The sequence below is a fragment of the Pelodiscus sinensis genome, chromosome 3, assembly GCF_052426305.1.
Source record: "Pelodiscus sinensis isolate ZL-2025 chromosome 3, ASM5242630v1, whole genome shotgun sequence".
Lineage (NCBI taxonomy): Eukaryota > Metazoa > Chordata > Testudines > Trionychidae > Pelodiscus > Pelodiscus sinensis.
Genome location: NC_143054.1, coordinates 169499086 through 169519728, shown reverse-complemented (window position 1 = coordinate 169519728; position 20643 = coordinate 169499086). Strand labels below are relative to the sequence as shown.

At 40.4% G+C, this 20643-nt stretch overlaps 1 protein-coding gene across 3 annotated transcripts in view; it reads right to left on the bottom strand.

The window, feature by feature from the left end:
• Window positions 1–20643, bottom strand: part of THADA (THADA armadillo repeat containing) — a 281980-nt gene that overhangs the window by 244895 nt on the left and 16442 nt on the right. For all 3 annotated transcript variants that reach the window (XM_075925431.2, XM_075925430.2, XM_089777509.1), the window contains 6 exons: window positions 18587–18800; window positions 16254–16389; window positions 16015–16151; window positions 13435–13593; window positions 12060–12217; window positions 5745–5854 (listed from right to left, as the gene is read on the bottom strand). In XM_075925431.2, the coding sequence (XP_075781546.2) occupies window positions 5745–5854; window positions 12060–12217; window positions 13435–13593; window positions 16015–16151; window positions 16254–16389; window positions 18587–18800 (914 nt within the window). The remainder of the gene's footprint in view (window positions 1–5744; window positions 5855–12059; window positions 12218–13434; window positions 13594–16014; window positions 16152–16253; window positions 16390–18586; window positions 18801–20643) is intronic.

Sequence of the window (20643 nt, the reverse complement as noted above, 5' to 3'; positions counted from 1 at the left end):
AGGGCAAGAGCAGCATGACAGTGGGTGCAGGGGCAACTGAAGTGCCAGCACTTGATAGCTTCCTGGCCAAACCAGTCAGGATCTACTGGTTGGTGACCATTGGTCTATGGTCTCTGTACTCTTGTGAAAAGGCTCCAAGCCCATGTAGGTGACAAGTAGCCCTAAACTCTTCAACCAAAGACTGAGCAAACACAGTGGTTGATTCGCCCTGTCCTCTGGAAACAGAGCAAGAGCAAGACCCTCAGTCAGTTAGTTCTGAGCTCTAGTTGTAGGGTGAGAGCAAGCCCAAGAGTCAATCAGCTCCGGTCTCTTAATGCAGAGACCAAACAAACCAGCATTGCTGTCTATGTAGAGACAGGACACACTCAGTAGTCAATTAGCAATCCTTGGTTCAGAGGAAGAGCAAACCCAGTAGTCAATTAGCTCTACTCTCTTGGTTCGGTAATAGAGAAAAACCCAGGAGTCAATTAGCAGAGCCCGAGGAAACCCCAGGGTCAGGCATCCTAAGCACCAGTGGATGATAGAGAAGGAGAGACCAGCGGCCTGGTGTGGGGAAGCTGCCATCCCAGGGTGGAGTGACCGGTGAGGTCCAGGCCCACCTTACTCCACCTGAACCTGACCCAGGGCCCTACCAATGGCAGAGCAGTCCGCCACTGGGTCAGGGGGAATTGCAGCCACAACACATTGGCCCAGCCTCAGGCAAATCAGCAGCCAGATCAAGGTCAGCCGCTTTCCTCCCCTTGGACTGTACCTGGACCGACAGAGTGTCCTCCACCTGCAGTCCTGGAAGGTCTGGCAGGATCAGGCTCTCTGGTTTCTTGGCAAGGTTGTAGGAGCCTCGTGCAGAGACCATGGGGCTCCCCAGAGCGGCAGCAGGAGCCAGGTTCTGCAGCAGGAACCCAGCGTGCAGAAGCAGTGGAACTGCACAGCGTGGACTCGAGAGCCCGGTGCACGAAGGCAGAGGGGCTGCAGGGCACTGGAGAAGGAGCTTGGCATGCACACAGGCAGTGCGGCTGCCCAGCGCAACAGCGGGAGCTGGGCATGACAGCAGGAGCCTGGTGCATAGAGGCAGCGGAGCTGTGCAGGATTGCAACAGGGGCTGACAGTGCAGAGGGGCCAGCAAGAGGAGGGAGCCAGCTGGGAGGGCACCGGTCAGGCCAAGGCTGGAGCGGACTGGTGGAAGAGGGGCCAGAAATGACCACCGCTAATCTGGCAAAATCCCTCCTCCGAGATGGGGTGTCAGGTCCTGAGGGTGCAGGACCAGGGAGGTGCAAGCTGTATTTCAGTTATTTGTCCCACAATCTTTTAGGAAGTTTCTTCATTAGCATAGCTGTGGTTCAAGAGACGGCTTGTACTTTGATTTTACTGTTAGTTTAATTTTAAACAGATAAGAAAGAATTTAATTACTCCACAGACTTACAAAAGAGGCTGTCAGAAGTAATTAATTAATTAATGATCAGTTTAAAAGCAAAGATTGTTCGAGTCCCAATATTTCATTCTGCAGGCTTTCATCAACTTGGATGTGATAGTATTACTAAACATATGGGAATAAATACTAGCAAGTAGCAGCCGTTACCCAACAGAAAGCGGAATAACTCTTTGTATTCTAACCTGGCACACGATAAGAAATATTAAGTACAAACGTGCAGACCTATTCCAGCCAGATCAAATTCACTTAGCTAACAGGATGATCTAGATGATATTTTTTTAAAGGAAGCTGTCTAGCTGGATGGGAGCCCATCACGACATGGGATTAGTTGTCCATGACAGTGGATAATGTCTTGCCAACACTGCAGAAGTAGAAAAACAGAAATATGGCAGTATACTTACTGAACTAAGAATATGACTGGAAGGCCGCACGAGAATTCGTGTTCAGAGTTTAAGGTGGTCTATATCACAAGGATACCTTTAAAATGGACCATAGACATTTGTCTGATGCTCATAACAATCCCCCAAAAAAGAATTCCGTAAAAATGCTCCAGAGGGCTCAGCATCCCACAGCGATTAATCTTTTATAGGCATCTATGTTGGATTTGGATTAATTTTTCCACATACTCTGAACATACTGTTTTTTCTATATATAAAATTTGTTTACCTTTAAATCATCTGTTTTGTATCTCAAAGAAGGCATAATGGTGCCAATACTCTTATAAGCAGAAAAAACTAATCATATTGCGAGAAGTAGGAGGACATTCTTCATGCTGTTTAAAAAAAAAAAAAACCCAGTTACCTACCTTTTGTAACTGTTGTTCTTTGAGTTGTATTGCTCATATCCATTTTGATAGGTGAGCATGTACATGCCACCTCCCCCCAGTACCAGCTTCTGTTTCCACCCCCGCTTGCTGCCTCTCTGGGCACGTCTAAACTACATTCCTCTTTCAAAAGAGGAATGTAAATGAGGCAAATCAAAAGCGCAAATGAAGCGTGGATTTAAATATCCCATGCTTTATTTGCATATTCGGTCTGAGTGCTTTTTCGAAAAAGTGTTTTTCAAAAGTGAAAGCACAGTCTAGACAGGGTTCTTTTGGGGGGGGGGGGGACCTTTTCAAAAGAACCCAATACTGCTCATTTTTTCAGGAGTACGGGTTCTTTCAAAAAAAGGGTTGGGTTTTTTTTGTTTTTTTTTTTTTAAAAGAACCCCATCTAGACTGTGCTTTCACTTTCGAAAAACCCTTTTTCGAAAAAGCACTCGGACATGACTATGCAAATGAAGCGCAGGATTTTTAAATCCATGCTTCATTCGCACTTTCAATTTTCCTCTTTTACCTTCCTCTTTCGAAAGAGGAATATAGTCTAGACATAGCCTCATACAGAGACAGTGGGAGAGGCGGGTGGGAGAGGGAAGCAAGAAGTCAAGTACTCTGCTCGACTTATCCGATAAGCTAACACTTATAGGATAATCAAGTACTTGCTTACATCCCTATAATTATCAGAAAATTTTCCCTAGCGGTATCCATTAGGTTGGCTATGGAGTCCCTTGGAATGATGCCAATAGGGTGGCATACGTATGCCGCTGCAGACACACTAATTGCTCAGTTCCTTCATTCCAACAAAGGGCAAGCCCGTGGGATTAGAATGGACATGAGGACACATCTTGCAGAACAACACTTAAGAAAGGTAGGTAACCATTTTTTCTTCGAGTGCATGCACATGTCCATTCCAATAGGTGACTTTCAAGCAGTGCTCCTGGAGGAAAGGTCAGAGTTCAATTGGTTGCTGATTGCAGGACAGCCCTATTGAAGGCAGCATTGTCCCTGGCGGCTGTGGCAAGAGACACCTGGGCTCCTTTTTCAGCACCAAGGGACCCCACACCAAGGCTGGTGTGCTAGAAGGTGCCAGTGCCACTTCTGCCAGTTGGGGTCTGAGTGCTGCTTCCATCAGGAGGAGTTCACAGGCAGGACCAGCTTTAGCAAGCCCAGGGTGGCCCTGCACATGCGCCGCACGTCTGGGAGCGGGGCCCTCTTATGCGCAGGGCCTGATTCCAGGAAATCAGCCGTATCGGCCTAAAGCCGGCCCTGTTTACAGGAAAAGTACCTTTCTTTTTTTAAAAGCTTCAGACAGGTAGCCAAGTTAGTCTGTAACTGGACCTACAGCCCACAACTTAAACCCCTCCAGTGCATTATCAACAATCTACAACCTATCCTGGAAAATGACCCCTCACTCTCTCAGGCCTTGGGGATACAGGGCAATCCTTGCCTACAGACAACCCCCTAACCTCAAACAAATTCTTTCCAGTAACCACACATCACAATCATCCAGGAACCCACCCCTGCAATCAACCTGAGTACAGACTCTGTCCACACATCTATAACAAGCGATATTATCACAGGGCCTAACCACATAACCCATCACATCAGAGGCTCATTTAGCCGCACATCCACTAATGTGATATATGCTATCAAATGCCAGCAACGCCCCTCTGCCATGTATACTGGCCAAACTGAACAGTTTCTATAGGAAAGAATAATAGACACAAATCAGACATGCAAAAAGGCAACACACAAACCTGTTGGGGAACATTTTAACTTGCCCAGGCACTCATTAATGGAACTCTAAATCACTGTATTGTTTCAGGCCAATTCCACAAGCCAACTACACAGGGAAGGCTTTAGAACTTTACTTCATTTACGGGTTTGATTCCTATCACAAAGGTATGAATAAAGACTTTGACTGGATGGCCCACTATATTCCACATCCCAATGACAAAAAAAAAAACCAAACAATGGGTACTTAACAATTGCACGTTCTCTGTAGAATGGACACTCTAATTGACTTATTTCTTTCCCCTTTTTTCCTGCTCTCTTCCCACCACCAATCCCCTATTTATTTAGAAGCTGGACCTTTAATAACTCCATTCATCTGACAAAGTGGTTTATGCCCATGAAAGCTCATGATACCATCTACATACTTTGTTATTCTTTAAGGTGCTACAAGACTATTCATTAAGTTTCTTTTTTCAGTTCTTCACCAGAAACTCTGGAAAATGGGACACTTATCCATTTGATGCCCTTTTCCCAAACAGGAATTGTGTGGATCACCCATGCGCATAGACTTCCCACAGCTCATGATGAATTTAAACCCTTGCAACTGAGGCATACGGCCCAGGGAAGAAAATGTGGGGAGGAGACCTCATAAGTCCAAAGCACGCACGCACTCACTCACTCTTCACTAAAGTACAGTACAAATGAGTAACAAGGCTAACTAAGGCTAGATGTTAGCAGTTCCCATAAACTGCTCTCTCAGCATCCAGTGGCTGACCCCATAATAGTATCTTCTGGAAAAAAATCCCTTTTTCACACCTAAAATTGGTACATCTCTACAATGCAGAAAATTATATAAGAAAGCAAATAGCAGTTCTAATTATGAATCTGCACAATAGTTAAGATCCATCGCCTGAAATCAAGGGAAGAAATCCTGACTCCAGTAAAGTCAATGGCAAAACACACTTTCATTCGAAGAGGGACAGGATTTAATATAGTAAGTATAAAGAAACATTTTAGGCTTTTGTCAGCTTTGTTGCTCAGAAAAGCATAGTGAGTTAGGGAGATTTTGCATTTGGTTTGTCTCATTAAAAACTCAGTTCTGCCCCTACCCCCTTCCCCAGGTCTCAAAGCAGGCACTTCAACACCTATTTTGTGAAATTATTCTCTAAGCACTGAATAGAAAATCCACCTTTGCCTAGACACAGAGGCAGTTCAGCTGGTATGGTTCTCATACGAAAATATAAAAATAAAATTACAGGGAAAAATAATTTCCAGGTCATTTCCCAAATGTGAGAATATACTGCTCAGCCAATGAAAACTAATGAGAATTCCACTAAAATAAAAAATGTGCTTGTTGAATATAGCAAGTTTACCATTCATTCTCAGATTTAAAAAAAAAAAATGCATGGTCCATGGATTTCACTCTAATTTTCTCATGAGCACCTACTAATTTTTCAGTAGGTAGTATTACAGAAATTAAGAAAAAGGGATATTTATTTATTTATTAAACTAGCCATTTAAATCTTACCATTCCAATTCAAATATCTGAATTTTACTTGTATTCAAGTAAAAGTCTATACAAATCCTATATCATGCAATTACTTCCAAATGGTGGGCACCTGTGGTCATATAAATCCCCATTGAACTCAACGGACCGCTACAAATGTGCAAGGAGCTGTTTGCACAGTTAGTTGCAGAATCAGGGCCATGGTTTATAGAAATGCTATGCATTTTTTTAAATAAGAAAGATGTGTGTTTTACCTGGAGAATATTTCAGTGAGCATCACAAAGCCAGTGTAAGCTAATTCAAATGCTCCTCTATGCCTGGACTGCAAAAGATGATGTTTAAAGTAGTCTCCTATATTTGTAACCTAGAACAATAAAAAAAAATGCAAGTCATTATTTGAGCTGATACAACTAATACATTTATTTACACAAAATACTTTGAGACTGAAATTTCAAACAAGTGCGCCCCACTTTATGCCTCTACACCTCTCTTTTGAGAGACAGCAATATTTTCTCAGGTGCAAAAGGTCACGGATAGTTAACAAATCAAGGAAAATACATACTAAAATTCAAGTGGTAAAAAGCATTTTACTTTAAACATAATAAAACTAGCAAAAACATGCAAGACTCAATTCTTCTACTTAACAGTGTGGTGTCATTAACAGTCTTGTAGACATATTATAGAGGGCCGTAGTGACCTATGGGAGTCACTGATTCCTTCAGGTGCAAACAAGATTCTCTCTTGCTATTTTATTCAGGCTATTAGCAAACAACAGAGGCAAACATCCATCAGTGATCATGAATGGAAATAAATATTTGGAAGGGGGTATGTGAAGAGAAAACAATTCCTAGTTATAAAAAAAAAAAAAAAATCTAAGCATCTTTCATCATGTATTATGAAACCCACATAAAAAGATACAAGAAAGAAACGAGAATCCTCTGAACTGTTATTCGTGCTTAAATTCGACACTTTACACATGAGTCTGAATAAACAATCTAATTATCTTACCCATTACAAAGATAGCTTCCCCAACTATCACCTCTAATATCATTAGCTCATAGACATTTACCTCCCCCCCTTCCCCTTTCTGTTCTGAAATTTGATTTGTCCTTTTCATATGTGTTCATTTTTTTTTTTAATTGTATCCTTTGGTATATATGGTTGTGACAATTTTCTTCCACTATTTGATCTGAGGAAGTGGGTCTGGCCCACGAAAGCTCATCACCTAATAAACCATCTTGTAAGTCTTTAAAATGCTACATAGTCCTGTATTTTGTTTCAAGAAAGAAAAGGGCATCGACACTTGTAGAGATTTGAGCTAACCTATCTCTTGCGCATAAGATTTTAGCTTTCCAGGCAGAGGCAATTTAACATTCTCACACACACACACCCACACACACACACACACACACACACACACACACACACACACACACACACACACACACACACACACACACACACACACACACACACACACACACACACACACACACACACACACACACACACACACACACACACACACACACACACACACCCCCCCAAGACCTAAAAAAACCCATTCTATTTTAAAAATACATTTGAAGTTCTTTTTTTTGCCTTATAGCTTTTCAATCTTTAGGATTCATATTTTTAACTTCTTCCACTGCCATGAGGACTAGAGACTTGACTGCATGCTCTAGGTTTTAATATCAAACATTGAAAGACTCAAGAAAAAAAGACTGCAAGAGACTGCAACACAGAGATCTAGATAATGATATTTTATCTACTGCATATTTGGGAGAGTTTGTCTGTGTGTGTCCATGTCCGTGTCCGTCCAAGAACTCTCCCTAAACTGTAAAAGCTAGGACTACCAAATTCACTAAACAGCTTCCTCTTATCATAACTTAAAGCAAGGCAAGGGCTTGGTTGTGCCAGGAAAATAGGATGTACCTGGAATGGGATTGCTTCTCATAAATGGACAGAATCACCAGGCAGGTAAAAGAGGATGGCTGGGGATTCCCCCCCTTTCTGGGAAGACTGCCTCAGCCCCAAACCTCCCATCTTCAACGTGCCCTTTTAGGTAGGGCAGGTGGAAGCTGAAGCTCCCCGAATCATATTAGACCATTGCTAGCAGTTCCTCTTTATCAGGAGTAAAGGAGACGTGCACAGTTAGCTGCATTCCTCACTCTGGCTCAGGAGTGCAAGGGGCAGACAAACCTGGGCCTGCCTCAACTGCAGGACATGCATGCTGCCCCTGGCTGTGCCCACTGGAGCTGCAGCAGCCATGGAGAGGTGTTGCTCATCTAGTGCCAAGCTGCTGCGGTAAGAAAGTGATGAGATTCTCTCTCTCCTGGGTCAGCCTGGATATTGAGCCCCTCATCCCTGAGCAATGATTTAAATGAAGCTTGTACATTTTCATTTAATTTTCCAAAAAACAAACATTCATTGAGTTAAGTGTGGGTATGTGTGTGTGCGCGCGCAGGGTGGGGGAGAGGTTTAAAATGTCCATATCTGTATCTATATAAAAAAGAAAAAACATCAATATTAGCAGGCACAGTCTTTACTACAGAATTCCACTGATGTCATTGTTCCAGCAATAAGAGCATGTAAATTAAATTCTTAGTGTTTCAGTTCAATTTATGAATGGTAAACACGAATGAGAACATTCACAAAAATTAGATTTTTGGCCAAATAATGGCAATTTTATGGGTTCTGAATATATATCTCTAAAGCAACCTGATCTGGCAGCAAAGGAAAGGAGGGTTAAGGACACCACTACTCAAGAATGTTGGCATCCTCACTTATTGATGTTCCAATCCACAGCATCCTAACACTTCCTAAACCTACAATCACCATTTCATTCTGAGCAACCAAAACCATGGCCCCTGGACAGCTACTGGACCTTGTACAAATGCCATGAGAATCTCATTTTTACTCTAATTGAGCTGGGTTAATAATAAATTAGAAGGGGGGGAAAAAGCATTCTCTCTAACTTCCAGCTGCAGAGAATAGATCATTGGAGAACTGCCGTTCCACAACACTATCCTTTTATATTCGGGGTTACTATTTCTCTACATCACAAAACCACCCAGAGAATTTGGCACAATTCAACATAATAAGCAGTCTAAATTCAAAAAAGGCCCAAGACAGAAAAAAGGGAATATTATAGATCAATAATATTGAAATGGATTAGCAGTGCTATACAATCTGGTTGGTCCAACAGCTGTTTGTCCTATACACCTGGCTTATAACAATGCTATTAAATTCTCTTTCATGAGGTTTTAAATGGACCTCCATGTAAAAGATAAGAGACAGTGAACTTGGTATCAAGTAATATAAGTTACTGGAAATGCATATAAAAATCCAATTACAAATTCACATATACACATCCCATTCTAAAAATCCAGCAGCATACTCCATGAAAACAAGTGAAATGGATTATTTGTATTCTGTTTGTTGAAAAGCACATTTTGTTCAATATGAAAAGAGATTTTTAGTTCCTCAACTAACATGTAGGAAATGAATACAATTTGTCCAAAAAAAGAATAAACAACAGAAGTTCAGTATGGGGGCAGACAGGGAGCCAACACAAGCAAATGTCTCCTTCCCTTTGTATCATGGTGTATGGCCCGACACAACCAGACTGGGGAAGAGAAGATATCTTTGCTCTAGGCTAGTGTGACAGTAAGAGCATTAACCGTCCCTGTACTGCATGAGCCAGCAATGTTGGACCCACTCCGGGGAGAAGTGTAAGTACCCTTTCCAGGCACAATGGAGATGCTACTACAGCACACACACTGATCCAGAGCACCAAAAATAATTCCTTTCCTTGTCAGTGTCTACTGCAGCACATGTCTGATCCAAAATCTATCAAAGTCGGTAGGAATATTTTCATGTACTTTGGCTCAATAATGCCAGTGGTTTAAATCCCATTATATAGTACTGCTGCATAAAACGGAGCTTAGAAATGTTTTATTCCATTTGTTTATATAGATTAATATAAATTAATTAAATCAAACATTACATTAAAATGCACAGAATGTCTACTAAAGGATTTCAGCAGTTTGATGCTTTCTATGAAAACAATTAATTAATATAAAAAATTCCCAAATACTACTATGACACTATACAACTTTTTTTTAGATTAGACTAAAAGAGCGGTTTCATTTTTTCTAGTTATAGCATACAATTGTATATGCTACATATAGCCCATCTATCTACATGTTGTGCTTAAAAGAAGTACCCAGGATCTTTTTCAGGGGGATAAGGCAACACGCCACATTTATTGAACATACATAAATCAATCAATGTTTATCATATGCATATGACACATCACACTCAAGCACGCTCTCACACACACAAGCACACTCCGTCTTGTTGTTACCAAAAGTTGCTCCCCCTAACTGCACTGGCCAGGTGAGTTAGATGGGTTAGGGGTGGAGCCAGGCTTCTGAAGATCCAGATCAATGCTCCCATGTTGACAAGACGAAAAACCGGGGTTCCTCTGCAAGATGCCTCCTATTTATCCCTCTCATGCAGCCAATTAGTCAGCACCTTGCCTTTCTTAATGCTGCTTCAAAGAGAGTTCTTCCAAGGACAGGCACTTGCTGCTTGACTCCCAAGGGGTCTGTCTGTCCAGTCTTCTTAATGAGCTCACTTGACAGGTATTATCTTAGATCTGGCTCCCAGACCTTCTCCACCCTTGCAACTGCTGCTGGAGGTGCTCACCTTTCATTCTCCATTCATACCTCATTCATTTCAACAGGACAATCAAGGAAAGGGGAGAGCTCAAAAGACATTTTTTCTTAATACAAAGTTATAGGAGAAATGTTACAGAGATTCTATAAGAACACTTAAAGATATATCTAAAAGGATAAGATCTTAATACAAAGTATAATATTACAGGGATTTATCCACATACATGTATTTTCCAGCTAATCCTAGGTAAATGAAGACTCCACTAGTCAACTATTTGAAGTCAGTTTATTACTTTTTAAAAAGAAAATGTAGGTGGCTTAGTTTATATATGGCCATGAAAGCAGAGAGAGTCACCTATGCAAATCAGAGTTGTGTACCTAAATACCCTGACAACCACTAAGGTAGCAAGCATTAACTGTGACTGCATTTCCATGTGAAGATGGGAGTGACAGTTCCAGAGCTGACTCACTCCAAGATACCAATTCCTGTTTGACTTGGAACAGATTAAGGAACATAACAGTGGAGACATACTGTTGTTCTTTCATCTAAACTCCAGAGCTTTGCAACCGTACAAGCACAGCTGCTAACCAGATGCAAACATATGAGCTGGAGACAATGTGTTAATAAAAATATTAGCATTATTTCTAAGGCTCTGCACATGAAACAGCATAGAAATCAGATCATCAGCACACTATACTGTTATTTATTTTATTCTAGAATGTTGTAACACTTTAGGAAAAACTAAATATTTATTTTCATTTGAAAAAAGATTAAACATGAAATATGTTCTTCATATTTCAGTTTCCCATACTGGCAACTAGTTTTGTTGAAACCATATGGAAAGGAAAAAGATCATCAACTAAAGCCAGAAACCTAATAAATTCAAAATACTCCCAAATAAAATGCTTGCGGTAAACTAATTTCTAGTAAACACTGAACTCCAGCCTCTTGAACATTCCCAACCAGTGTGCTAGCTTTTGTGGTCTTTCAATTTAAAAATGCAGGGTGAGAATATGGAAAGAGAGATCGACCCCACAAATGTCTATCATATTATTCAACCATATTATGGAGAACACGATTCGCAGAAACAATTAATATATTAGCTTCCAAAATTACTGAGTATGAAGTCCAAGGAAAGAACATTTTCAACTGACGTCTGAACTTCCATGTTTCAAAATGAACCAAAAATGAGTCTTAATTCACTAAAATAGCGTAAAAATAATGTTTCCAAAGCAATATGTGCAGTACTGTCCCTTCACAAGACTCAATATCAACGGCTGCAGCCTATACATGGTAAAAGCCCTCAAACCACTGAACAAAGACTGAACATCTCACGAGTTTGTTAGCAGAATATGAATTCCAGCAAATATGTACATTTCAGTAACTTTTTACTGATATACTACAGCGTCAATTAGTTCTTACATGCCAATTTATTGAAAAATAAACCATTAAAATAAAGAACAAGATAATGATGAATGCAACTTTTTCATATATACATATTGAACCTCTCTAGTCCAGCACCCTTAGGACTTGACCGATGGCTAAACTGGAGAATTTACCGAACCACAGAGGAGGTGAATATTGTCTAGCATCGTTACCACACTTCTGTTGATTGCTGAACTCTTAGCAGACATTTAGGGGTAAATTAGAACTAAATAACAGCACAGAACATTGAGAGTCAGGACTGGTGGGGCTTTATGGGACTGTGATAAACTTGGCCACACCCATAATAAATGGACAGATGACTAACTAAAATCATGCCGGACCATGGATGCTGCCAGACCAAAGAGGTTCAACCTGTAACATACTTTTTCCCCCGCCTTCAGAAGTTTTTAGAAGCCTCTTCCAAAAAGGCAAGGTTTTACAGAAGAATGTACTTTTCATACCTGTTCTACTGTTATCAACCCGTCAGAAGATTCAGAAACAGTCTGTGAAGGCAGAAGTTTACACAGCATTCCTAAAAGCAAGGATATCTCCTTCATACTTCTCCAACAACATACCAGTACCATTTGAGCTGTTACATCACATGTTTGCATTTCTTTACCTTAAAATGAAATAAAATAGGTGCAATATCAGATAGCTCAGTTGCATACGTTTTAATAGAATTTTGTTTCATCATTAGTTCTCCTTACATTTAATCTTCTTACAAAAATCATTTTAATGTGAACAAAATTTCCCATTCTTAAACTACCTATGCTACGCTTTTGCACTTTGGATTACAAATTTGACAAAAACAAAATCAGTGAGATTTGTTTTGGTCAATGAAGCGATTCAATTGACAATAAAACCACACATATAACTACAGCTCCAGAATGATAAGTAAACATAGGTTTTACTTTATTTTGGAATTGAGCTTCAATACCAGCCAGAAATTTATCATTTACATCTTACTTGTTTTTAATCTGAAACTGAAAGCTTTGAGTTTTTATAAACATAAATGTTCATGACTCAACAGCTCCATCTGGTGTTCATCATATGAACAGCAAATAAAAGAGTCCAAAAAACTATGTTTATAGTACTCTTTCATGAAATAAAAAAAGCACAGCCCATTCATATCTATTTTAAACTAATGAAAATAAGTGAGTCAAGAAAATTGGCAGTTTTAATGTTTTAACTTAAAAATACTATGTAAAAATACAACTTTTTTATATTCTAGGGATTATGATGTATCACCATGAACAAAAACTCTCAAATTATGAAAATAAAAATTTACAATTCATCTGGCAACAGTGGATTAATTACACTTTAATCTGTTACTATCATTTACTAATTCAGACAGATGCCACAGAACACAATCCTGACTTACAACATTCCCTGCTATTTTAATAATTGAGTCTTCAAAGCAGGAGCTCTTTATTGTGTTAGTTTGTGAGCTGAGCTTTATTACATTAATACGTTCCTTACCAACCTCATGTTCACTGGACAGGAAACTACACTAGGACAAAAGCAAAAACTATATTTAAACATAGCTTGTTATGAAGAAGTTAAAAGATTATTGCCTTTTCTACATTGGCCAGATTGATTGCCCAACACCAAATAACTCATTTTCACTTGGAGCCGAAGAGAAATTATTCACAATCTTCTAGAAATACAGTGAATTAACCTTTAAAACCATGGCCATACATAAACTAACTTCTGACGTATTTACTGTAAAAGTGAAAAGCCACAGCAAATAACTTCTAACTTGGATCATCCACAGAAAATTTTCTTGTTGTGTGGAAAATATCCTGATTTAATTTAAGAAAGGAGAATCTGAATTACCTCTGATTTCTGTGCAAACATTTTTAGCTGGCTTGTCATCAGTCATTTTTTTTAAGTCTACTTTGTGGTGTTCTTTCGATATTTTTGCTTCAGTGGAATAATCATTTGTATCTCGTGGCTGTAACTCATTCAGGATCATCTGCAAACGACCTGCAGTTTCTATGTTTTAAATAGATTATTTAGAATCAGAGCTGGAAGAGACCTCAGGAGATCATCAAGTCCAGCCCCCTGCCCAAGGCAGGACCAATCCCAACTAAATCAACCCAGCCAGGGCTTTGTCAAGCCCAGCTAATTCTTCATTTTGACATTTGTCTCACACACACACACACACACACACACACACACACACACCCACCCACCCACCCACCCACCCTCTTTTCTAGGTACGTTGCTAGAAAACAGTAGATTAGTAGTAAATAGCAAATACCTGTCTAATAATCAGTTCTGTCTCTAAGAAAACAAGCAGTCTTCCTTCCACAGGCTGGACCCCCTTGTCCAGCACCCACGGGACCTGACCTGTCCTGAATGAAGGAATTTGCCGGGTATGGGGATGTCCCCTGCCCCTGGCCTCTCAGGAAATTACCCCTCCCTGCAGTTGGCTCCACCCTGGCCACACTGCCACTGGGCTCCAGCCTGCTGAGCCTCCCTGGGAGCGAGCTCTCCTGCCCAACTAGGACTCCCTGGGGATGGGGCTTGCCAGCTGCCCCCCTTTTGCTGCTCACAGGTCCTGTTGCTAGCCCACCCAGCTGCGGTTCCTGGGGATGTGGCTCACCAGCTGCCACTGCCCTGCTTCTCCCTCACTGAACCGGGGATCCCCAGGGATGGGGTTTGCACTCTCAGGCACCGGTACTCTCTGATCCAGCAACATCAGTGGTCCTGCTGGACCACCGATGTTGTTGGACCAGAGAATCCCGGATTTCGGAGGTTCAACCTATATTCACTTTAAGTCATATTTATGCCTCAAACTAGAGTAAGAGAAAATCTGTCCTTTATCTGAGTTAACATCCTTATTTTAAACCAGTAGATAACTAATGACTACTTTACTAGTCGAGTAGGCGACAGAATTTCCATCAACTACTCAACTAGTCGATAGACACTTCCTTCTTTGAAATGTACAAGAGCCAGGGATCAGCTGTGCAGTGCTGTCCCTTTGAAACGTGGCAGTGCCACCCAGAGCCTGGGTATAGGGCTCTGTGCGGCGCTGCCGCTTTGAAGTACCCTCTTCGCCCTTCCCCGCCCCGCCACTCTGCTGCCTCTGATAGAGGCAGCGGGAGGGGGTGAGGGGGTAGGGGTAGGAAATCGACTAGTCATCTAGACTATCTGATAAGCTAATGCTTATAGGATAGTCGATCAGTTCACTAGTCCTTAATATCCTTAGTTTAAAATAAAACTCCTCAAAGGAAAGTCTAGTACATATCCAAGAATTTTCAAAATAAAATTACTGTTCATTGTTATTTCAGCATATCAAACATGTATGCCTAAACCTTTAACAAAAACTGCATTTAGTGCACTCACTTTGCTCATAAACATCACTAATTTGTAATGTAAGAGATGCTTGGGCTTAAGTAATTGGGTGCCATGGCTCAAGCAATTTTTTTTACATTAATCATTAATGCACCAAATCAGAGTTACCAGGCAGGGCTATGAATTGTCAAACCTAAAAGTATCAGGGCTCAGCCCTGGCACAAATTAAGCATGGCAAAAAAGTGCAGTAATCTGGCTGATGACAATAGGAGTATTTCACATACACAAATTCTGCAAGCTTTGGCCCAGACTCTACAGTCTATATTGTTTGGCATTCCCTGCCGGGGCCAATATTAGTTTATGGGACCTGTGAAAAGGCAGATGTTAACAAAAGCATCCACCATTAGCTTAATATATCTGGCGGAGGCTGCAGCTGCTGGTATTTGGGACAACAGATTTATGTCCTAACTCAGCATCCCTTAGGCACATCTTTACTTGTCGTGCCAGAGACTGATGTTCTGGCATTCGATTTAGAGGGACTACTATAGATCTGAAATTAAACACTAAGTTGCAGCTCCAGCTGGCATCTGTACTCCTCACAGTTGTGAGGAATAAGGAAAGCCAATGGAAACTTTTGCTGCTGTCAACCTCCCACAGTGAGGATGGTGCCAAAACCAATTTAAGGTAACCCAACTACAGCTATGTGTTTTACGTATCTAGAGTCGCCTGTCTTAAGCTGACTTTCCAGGTCTAGTGTAGACCTGGCCATAAAGTAGTAACACACTTACTGCCTTTAATTTTTGTCTGTGGAACTCAGAAGGATGGTAGCTGATGGGGAAGTTTGGGTTAGAGGCTAAGGAGAAGGGGAGCTTATAATAGGTAAATTGCAAGTACACACTGAAAGAGTCTGACAGAGTAGTCTATTAGGACTAGAGCCAATACATACAGGAGGATTTTAAGTAATAATATATGACTTCTAAAAAATATACTTTTGTCAATTATAAATACATTACAGACATTTGATTAACAGGCTGTAACATTCATAACTTTAAACTTACAAGCATTCAAATGTTAAATAAAATTCTAGTGACTTTTGCTAAAATGGATTTAATTTACCTGAATCAGTATCCATTGGAATAAGGCCCTCTGGTGATGAACTCTGAACAATTGGAGAGACAACAGCTGAAAGTCTGTATGACATTAAAATAAGCTTTGCAACCATCTGCCTCCATTCAGTCATCAAGGTCAAGTTACTTAAAGAATATACAAAGGAATGTAAAGTAATTATATATTCAAAACTGCAAAAAGTAACTGAAATAATAACAGCACAGCACACAGTGGTATGTTTTACTTACTTTAAAGTTAACTGCTGCAAAGCTCCAATTATACAATGTACTCTCCCATACATTGGGAATGAAGCTGCTGCCTGCAGAAGAGATTTTTCAGCTTGGAAAATTTCTTGTTCCAGATTTGCTAACAAATATTTGATTACTAGAATAGAAAGCATTACACAGAAAAGGAAAATAATTTTAAATACATATTCAAGTTAAGCTTGCCAACAAGACAATTAATGTAAAATGCATAATAATTGTTTTCTTTAAACTAGTTCCTGTCCCGTTTTTTCTCCAACCCATTATGCACATTTTTCATTCACTAAAGCTCCAAAAATAAATTGTCAGTTTGCAATTCTAACTTGAGCTGACGTTTGTAAAGACTAACAAACATTATCTGCAGACACAATCACACAGCTCATGCTGAAATCAATGGAAGTAACACACACATATTAGAGGACAGATTTTGCCCTTAAAGAAAAGTTAAACAACCACTTTGACAGAACATTTAATCTTCGATGCCTCTACTCAGCCACGTAATTCCTTATTCCAGCACCTAAATAAGGCAAGTGATTTTCAGTTGTACTTAGCACCTTTAGTGCTTTTCCCATCCTTTCTACATTTATATTGGGCTGGCGCTAAAAGACTCCAACCAGATTGGGCCCAAAATATTGAACTAGAGAGAAACACCATCCCTCTCCAGACTTTAGAACAAAGAAAATCACAGGTGTCAAAAGTATTTTAAAAGACCAAGGTACTCAGACACTGAAGTATCTAAGGGTATGTCTACGCTATGCAGCTTCTGGTGATAACGCTGTGTGCTTGGCACCACTGAAAAAAAACAGGGAACTTACTTCTGGAGTCAAAACATGACTTCAGGTGCTTTTGAGATGCCTAATTTAAGTGTGGCCTGAGACTATAGGAGGTTTTATAGAATTATGCCCTCCCAATCTTGGGGAAGAAGGGGTTGTTTTTGTTATTTTTTTGTTTTTGAGGGAAAAAAAAAAAAAGAGTATGAGGTCAGGAGCAGTTTGTCAACAAGAAAGTCTAAGCTTTTGATATAAATAAGGCATAAGCAGGAGAGCACTATGGACACGTCTATACTTACCAGAAGATAAACGCGAAAAGATTGATCTCCAGAGCGTCAAATTTAGCATGTCTAGTATAGACCTGTAAACTGAACGCACAGGGCAGCCCCTGCTGGTGGTCCAGTACTCCTCGTTCTGCGAGAAGCAAGGGAAGCCGATGGGAGCATTTGCTCCTGTCAGCCTTGCGCTGTTCGGACGTCACTATGCAGCTGTATACCTTAAGCCGACCTTCCTGGCCTATAGGGCCACATCTAATGCAGGAGGGTAAGGCCAAGTTTTGTGTCTTGTAATACCTAGCTTGGGTAGGGGTTAGAGAAGGTTGCCATTGACCTACAAGTGCTACCAATCCTCAGACAGTTCCATTTATACTAAAGTATAATGCTTAAATCTAACCTCATTTCATAACACCTCACTCTCACAGTCCTTGGAAAACAGACCAATCCTCGCCTACAGACAACTTCCTAATCTGAAGCAAATTCTTTCCAGCAACCACAAACCACACTTCAGACACACTCAACCAAGAACCTACTCTTGCAATAAACCCTGTTGCTACTCTGTCCACACATCTATACAAGGAACACCATTACAGGACCCAACCACATAAGCCATAACATCAGAGGCTCATACAACTGCACATCCACAAACGTGATACCTGCCATCAAGCACCAGCAATGCCTCTCTGCCATATATATTGGCCAAACTGAACAATCTCTATGACAAAGGTTAAATGGATACAAGTCACATAACAGAAATGGTAATACACAAAAACCTGTAGCAGCACATTTTAATCTACCTGGGCACTCATTAATGGATTTAAAATTAGCCATTTTTCCACAAAGGAATTTCAAAACTAACGAGAACGAGAGAGAGATTGGCATTCATATATAAATTTGACACTATCTATCATGTCTTGAGCAAAGACCTGCTTTCTTTACATTCAACATCCAATTGACATCAAAACTAAGTATGGGACACTTCCAGCACACTCAATTAGCCTCATTAACACAGGCACTGCTATTGACAGATTTTTTTCTTACCTTTCCCCTCTTCCTTCTTTGTTATAAATTGTGAGGGTCCCCCCTTTTCTCTCCACTCTGCTCATGTGAGAAAGTGGATTTTGCCCAGACTAACACAGCTACCCCTCAAACTTATTTCTTAAAAGATTACTCTTCCTCTTTCTAGAATGCCCATAACAATAGTCTCCAAGGAAATAAAATGGGAAGCTTCTAAACAAAAATATCCAAAAAGTTTTTATTCCTCAAAACTAACCGGCTAAAGTGTTCTTTTCCTTGGTGCTTGCAGACATATCCTCATCTTCCTGAAGTGCATGTGCAACCTGTTGATTTTTTAAGCAGACACTCAGCAGCCTTTTATGATGTATTAAAAAGTTCAGCAAATATGAGGCAGTAACACAGTCATATGGTTTAGTACTTATGCTAAGATCCATGGCTGCTTGAAATAAGAGATGTAGGTTTTCAGAGTCCTGAAATTTTAAAAAAAAAAAAAAAAGGTTCAGTAATTCTCAATATACATTTTTCTTCAGGTTGCATATCAAAAGTGTTATTTCAATTCAAACCTTTTGGAATCTGATTTTCAGTAACTTCATTGGATTGCACTGTCTCACAGTTATCTGTATTATATACTGACTACCTACTCTATGTACAAGACAGGGATTTGCACAAACATTTGCTAGCATTCAGCAAAAGCACACCTACAGATCTATTAAACATAAGACTATCTAAAGCAGTGCTCAGATACTTAAAAACCATTATAAAAACAAAACGTTCTTCTGCATTTTAATTGGTAATGAATTTTACACAGAAAAAGCCATATGTAGATTATTATAGAAGAGCACATCATATACTGTGCAGCACAAAAACAAAAATCAGCAACAAAGAGCGTTTGCCCACTGATTTGTTTATCCACTTCAAATCAATTTTTCAGAGTAAAAGTGGCAAGAATGAATCAAATCTGTATCAGATAAATTAAGGGTACAATTTGCAAAGAAAGGAGACAGCAGCTTGAAAATTAAAGCCAAACAAAGGCAGAAAGACCAAGAGCTGACACTCCTATCAAGCCTCATCAAGTACATTAAGAATCCACCAACCTCTCCATACCTAAATCCCATCTTGATGAATCTCAAACCCTGCATCTGGAGGCCTCCTACCTCCAGATCTCCTCCCTGCACCCAGATCATTTCCCACTAAGCTCCTTACTGTCAAACTCCCATCCTGATAATCCTGCCCCTAAGGCCCACATCCAGACTCCTATGTCGCTGACGCCCCCAAAAGCGGCACCCAGATTCCCACTCCACCAAGTCCACTTCTTCAGCACCCAGATTCTCCCTCTGAGCCCCAACTACCATTATCTGGAAGCACCAGCAAAGTTCCATTGTCCTAGCACCAGGAATACCCCCAAAAAATAAGCCTCTATGCATCGACATCTCTCAGCTAGACATCCCCACCAATATTCCCTAATCTCGAATCTTTCAAATCCATGTGCAGATATTTTTCCATCTGTGTGTGGAATAAAATTGTATATGCACCAAGGCTTATGTAAATGTGCACCATCAGTAGAAAACAAGAAACCTAGCTGTGGGCCTTTTGCTAATTGGCTGGATGGCATTTGACTTTCTCTTAAGTGGCTGCACAAGTGCATATCTTACAGAGAACACTGCTTCTTACTGAGCTGCTTGCACCCAGATAGTCCAACACAAAATCATCTCACCCCACACTGAGCCCCTCCACAGTTTTAAGCCTGCCTGCCCCACACCTGGTGCATCTGGCACAGAGAGAGAGGGCTTGAGAGTGATTCTGGGGTAGGTCCAGGCCTTCTGTTGTATCAGGATCAGGTGCAGTCTCTCCACTGAGGGGGGAGCTGTAGATTGATCGTCCAACTTCATACAGCCAGTGGACTTGCCATGCGGAAGCCTCTGCATTTATTTATTGACAAATTACACTTTCAAAATAGTGCAAAATTTTAAAATATGGCATGCGGAAGTTTTTAAAAAAATTTGGCACACAATGCCCTAACAGTATTTATTACCTTCACTCCTGAGACTTTTACCAAGTAAAAGGCAAAGGACATATTGTGTTCACTTCATCTACCACTAAAACAAAACACATCAGGGGTGAAGGCTTAATCAGTTTAACAAACACATTGCAACAGAAAATTTAAAAGCAGAAAGTAAAAAGTATCTTGTTCAATTGATATTAAAAGAGGAATTTAGACACTTGGGAGATAACCACTAACTTGGAACTTTGCCAAAATATTCAGGTCACTATCATTGTGTACTCAGTGATCACAAGTGGTTTGCCCCTCAGGTT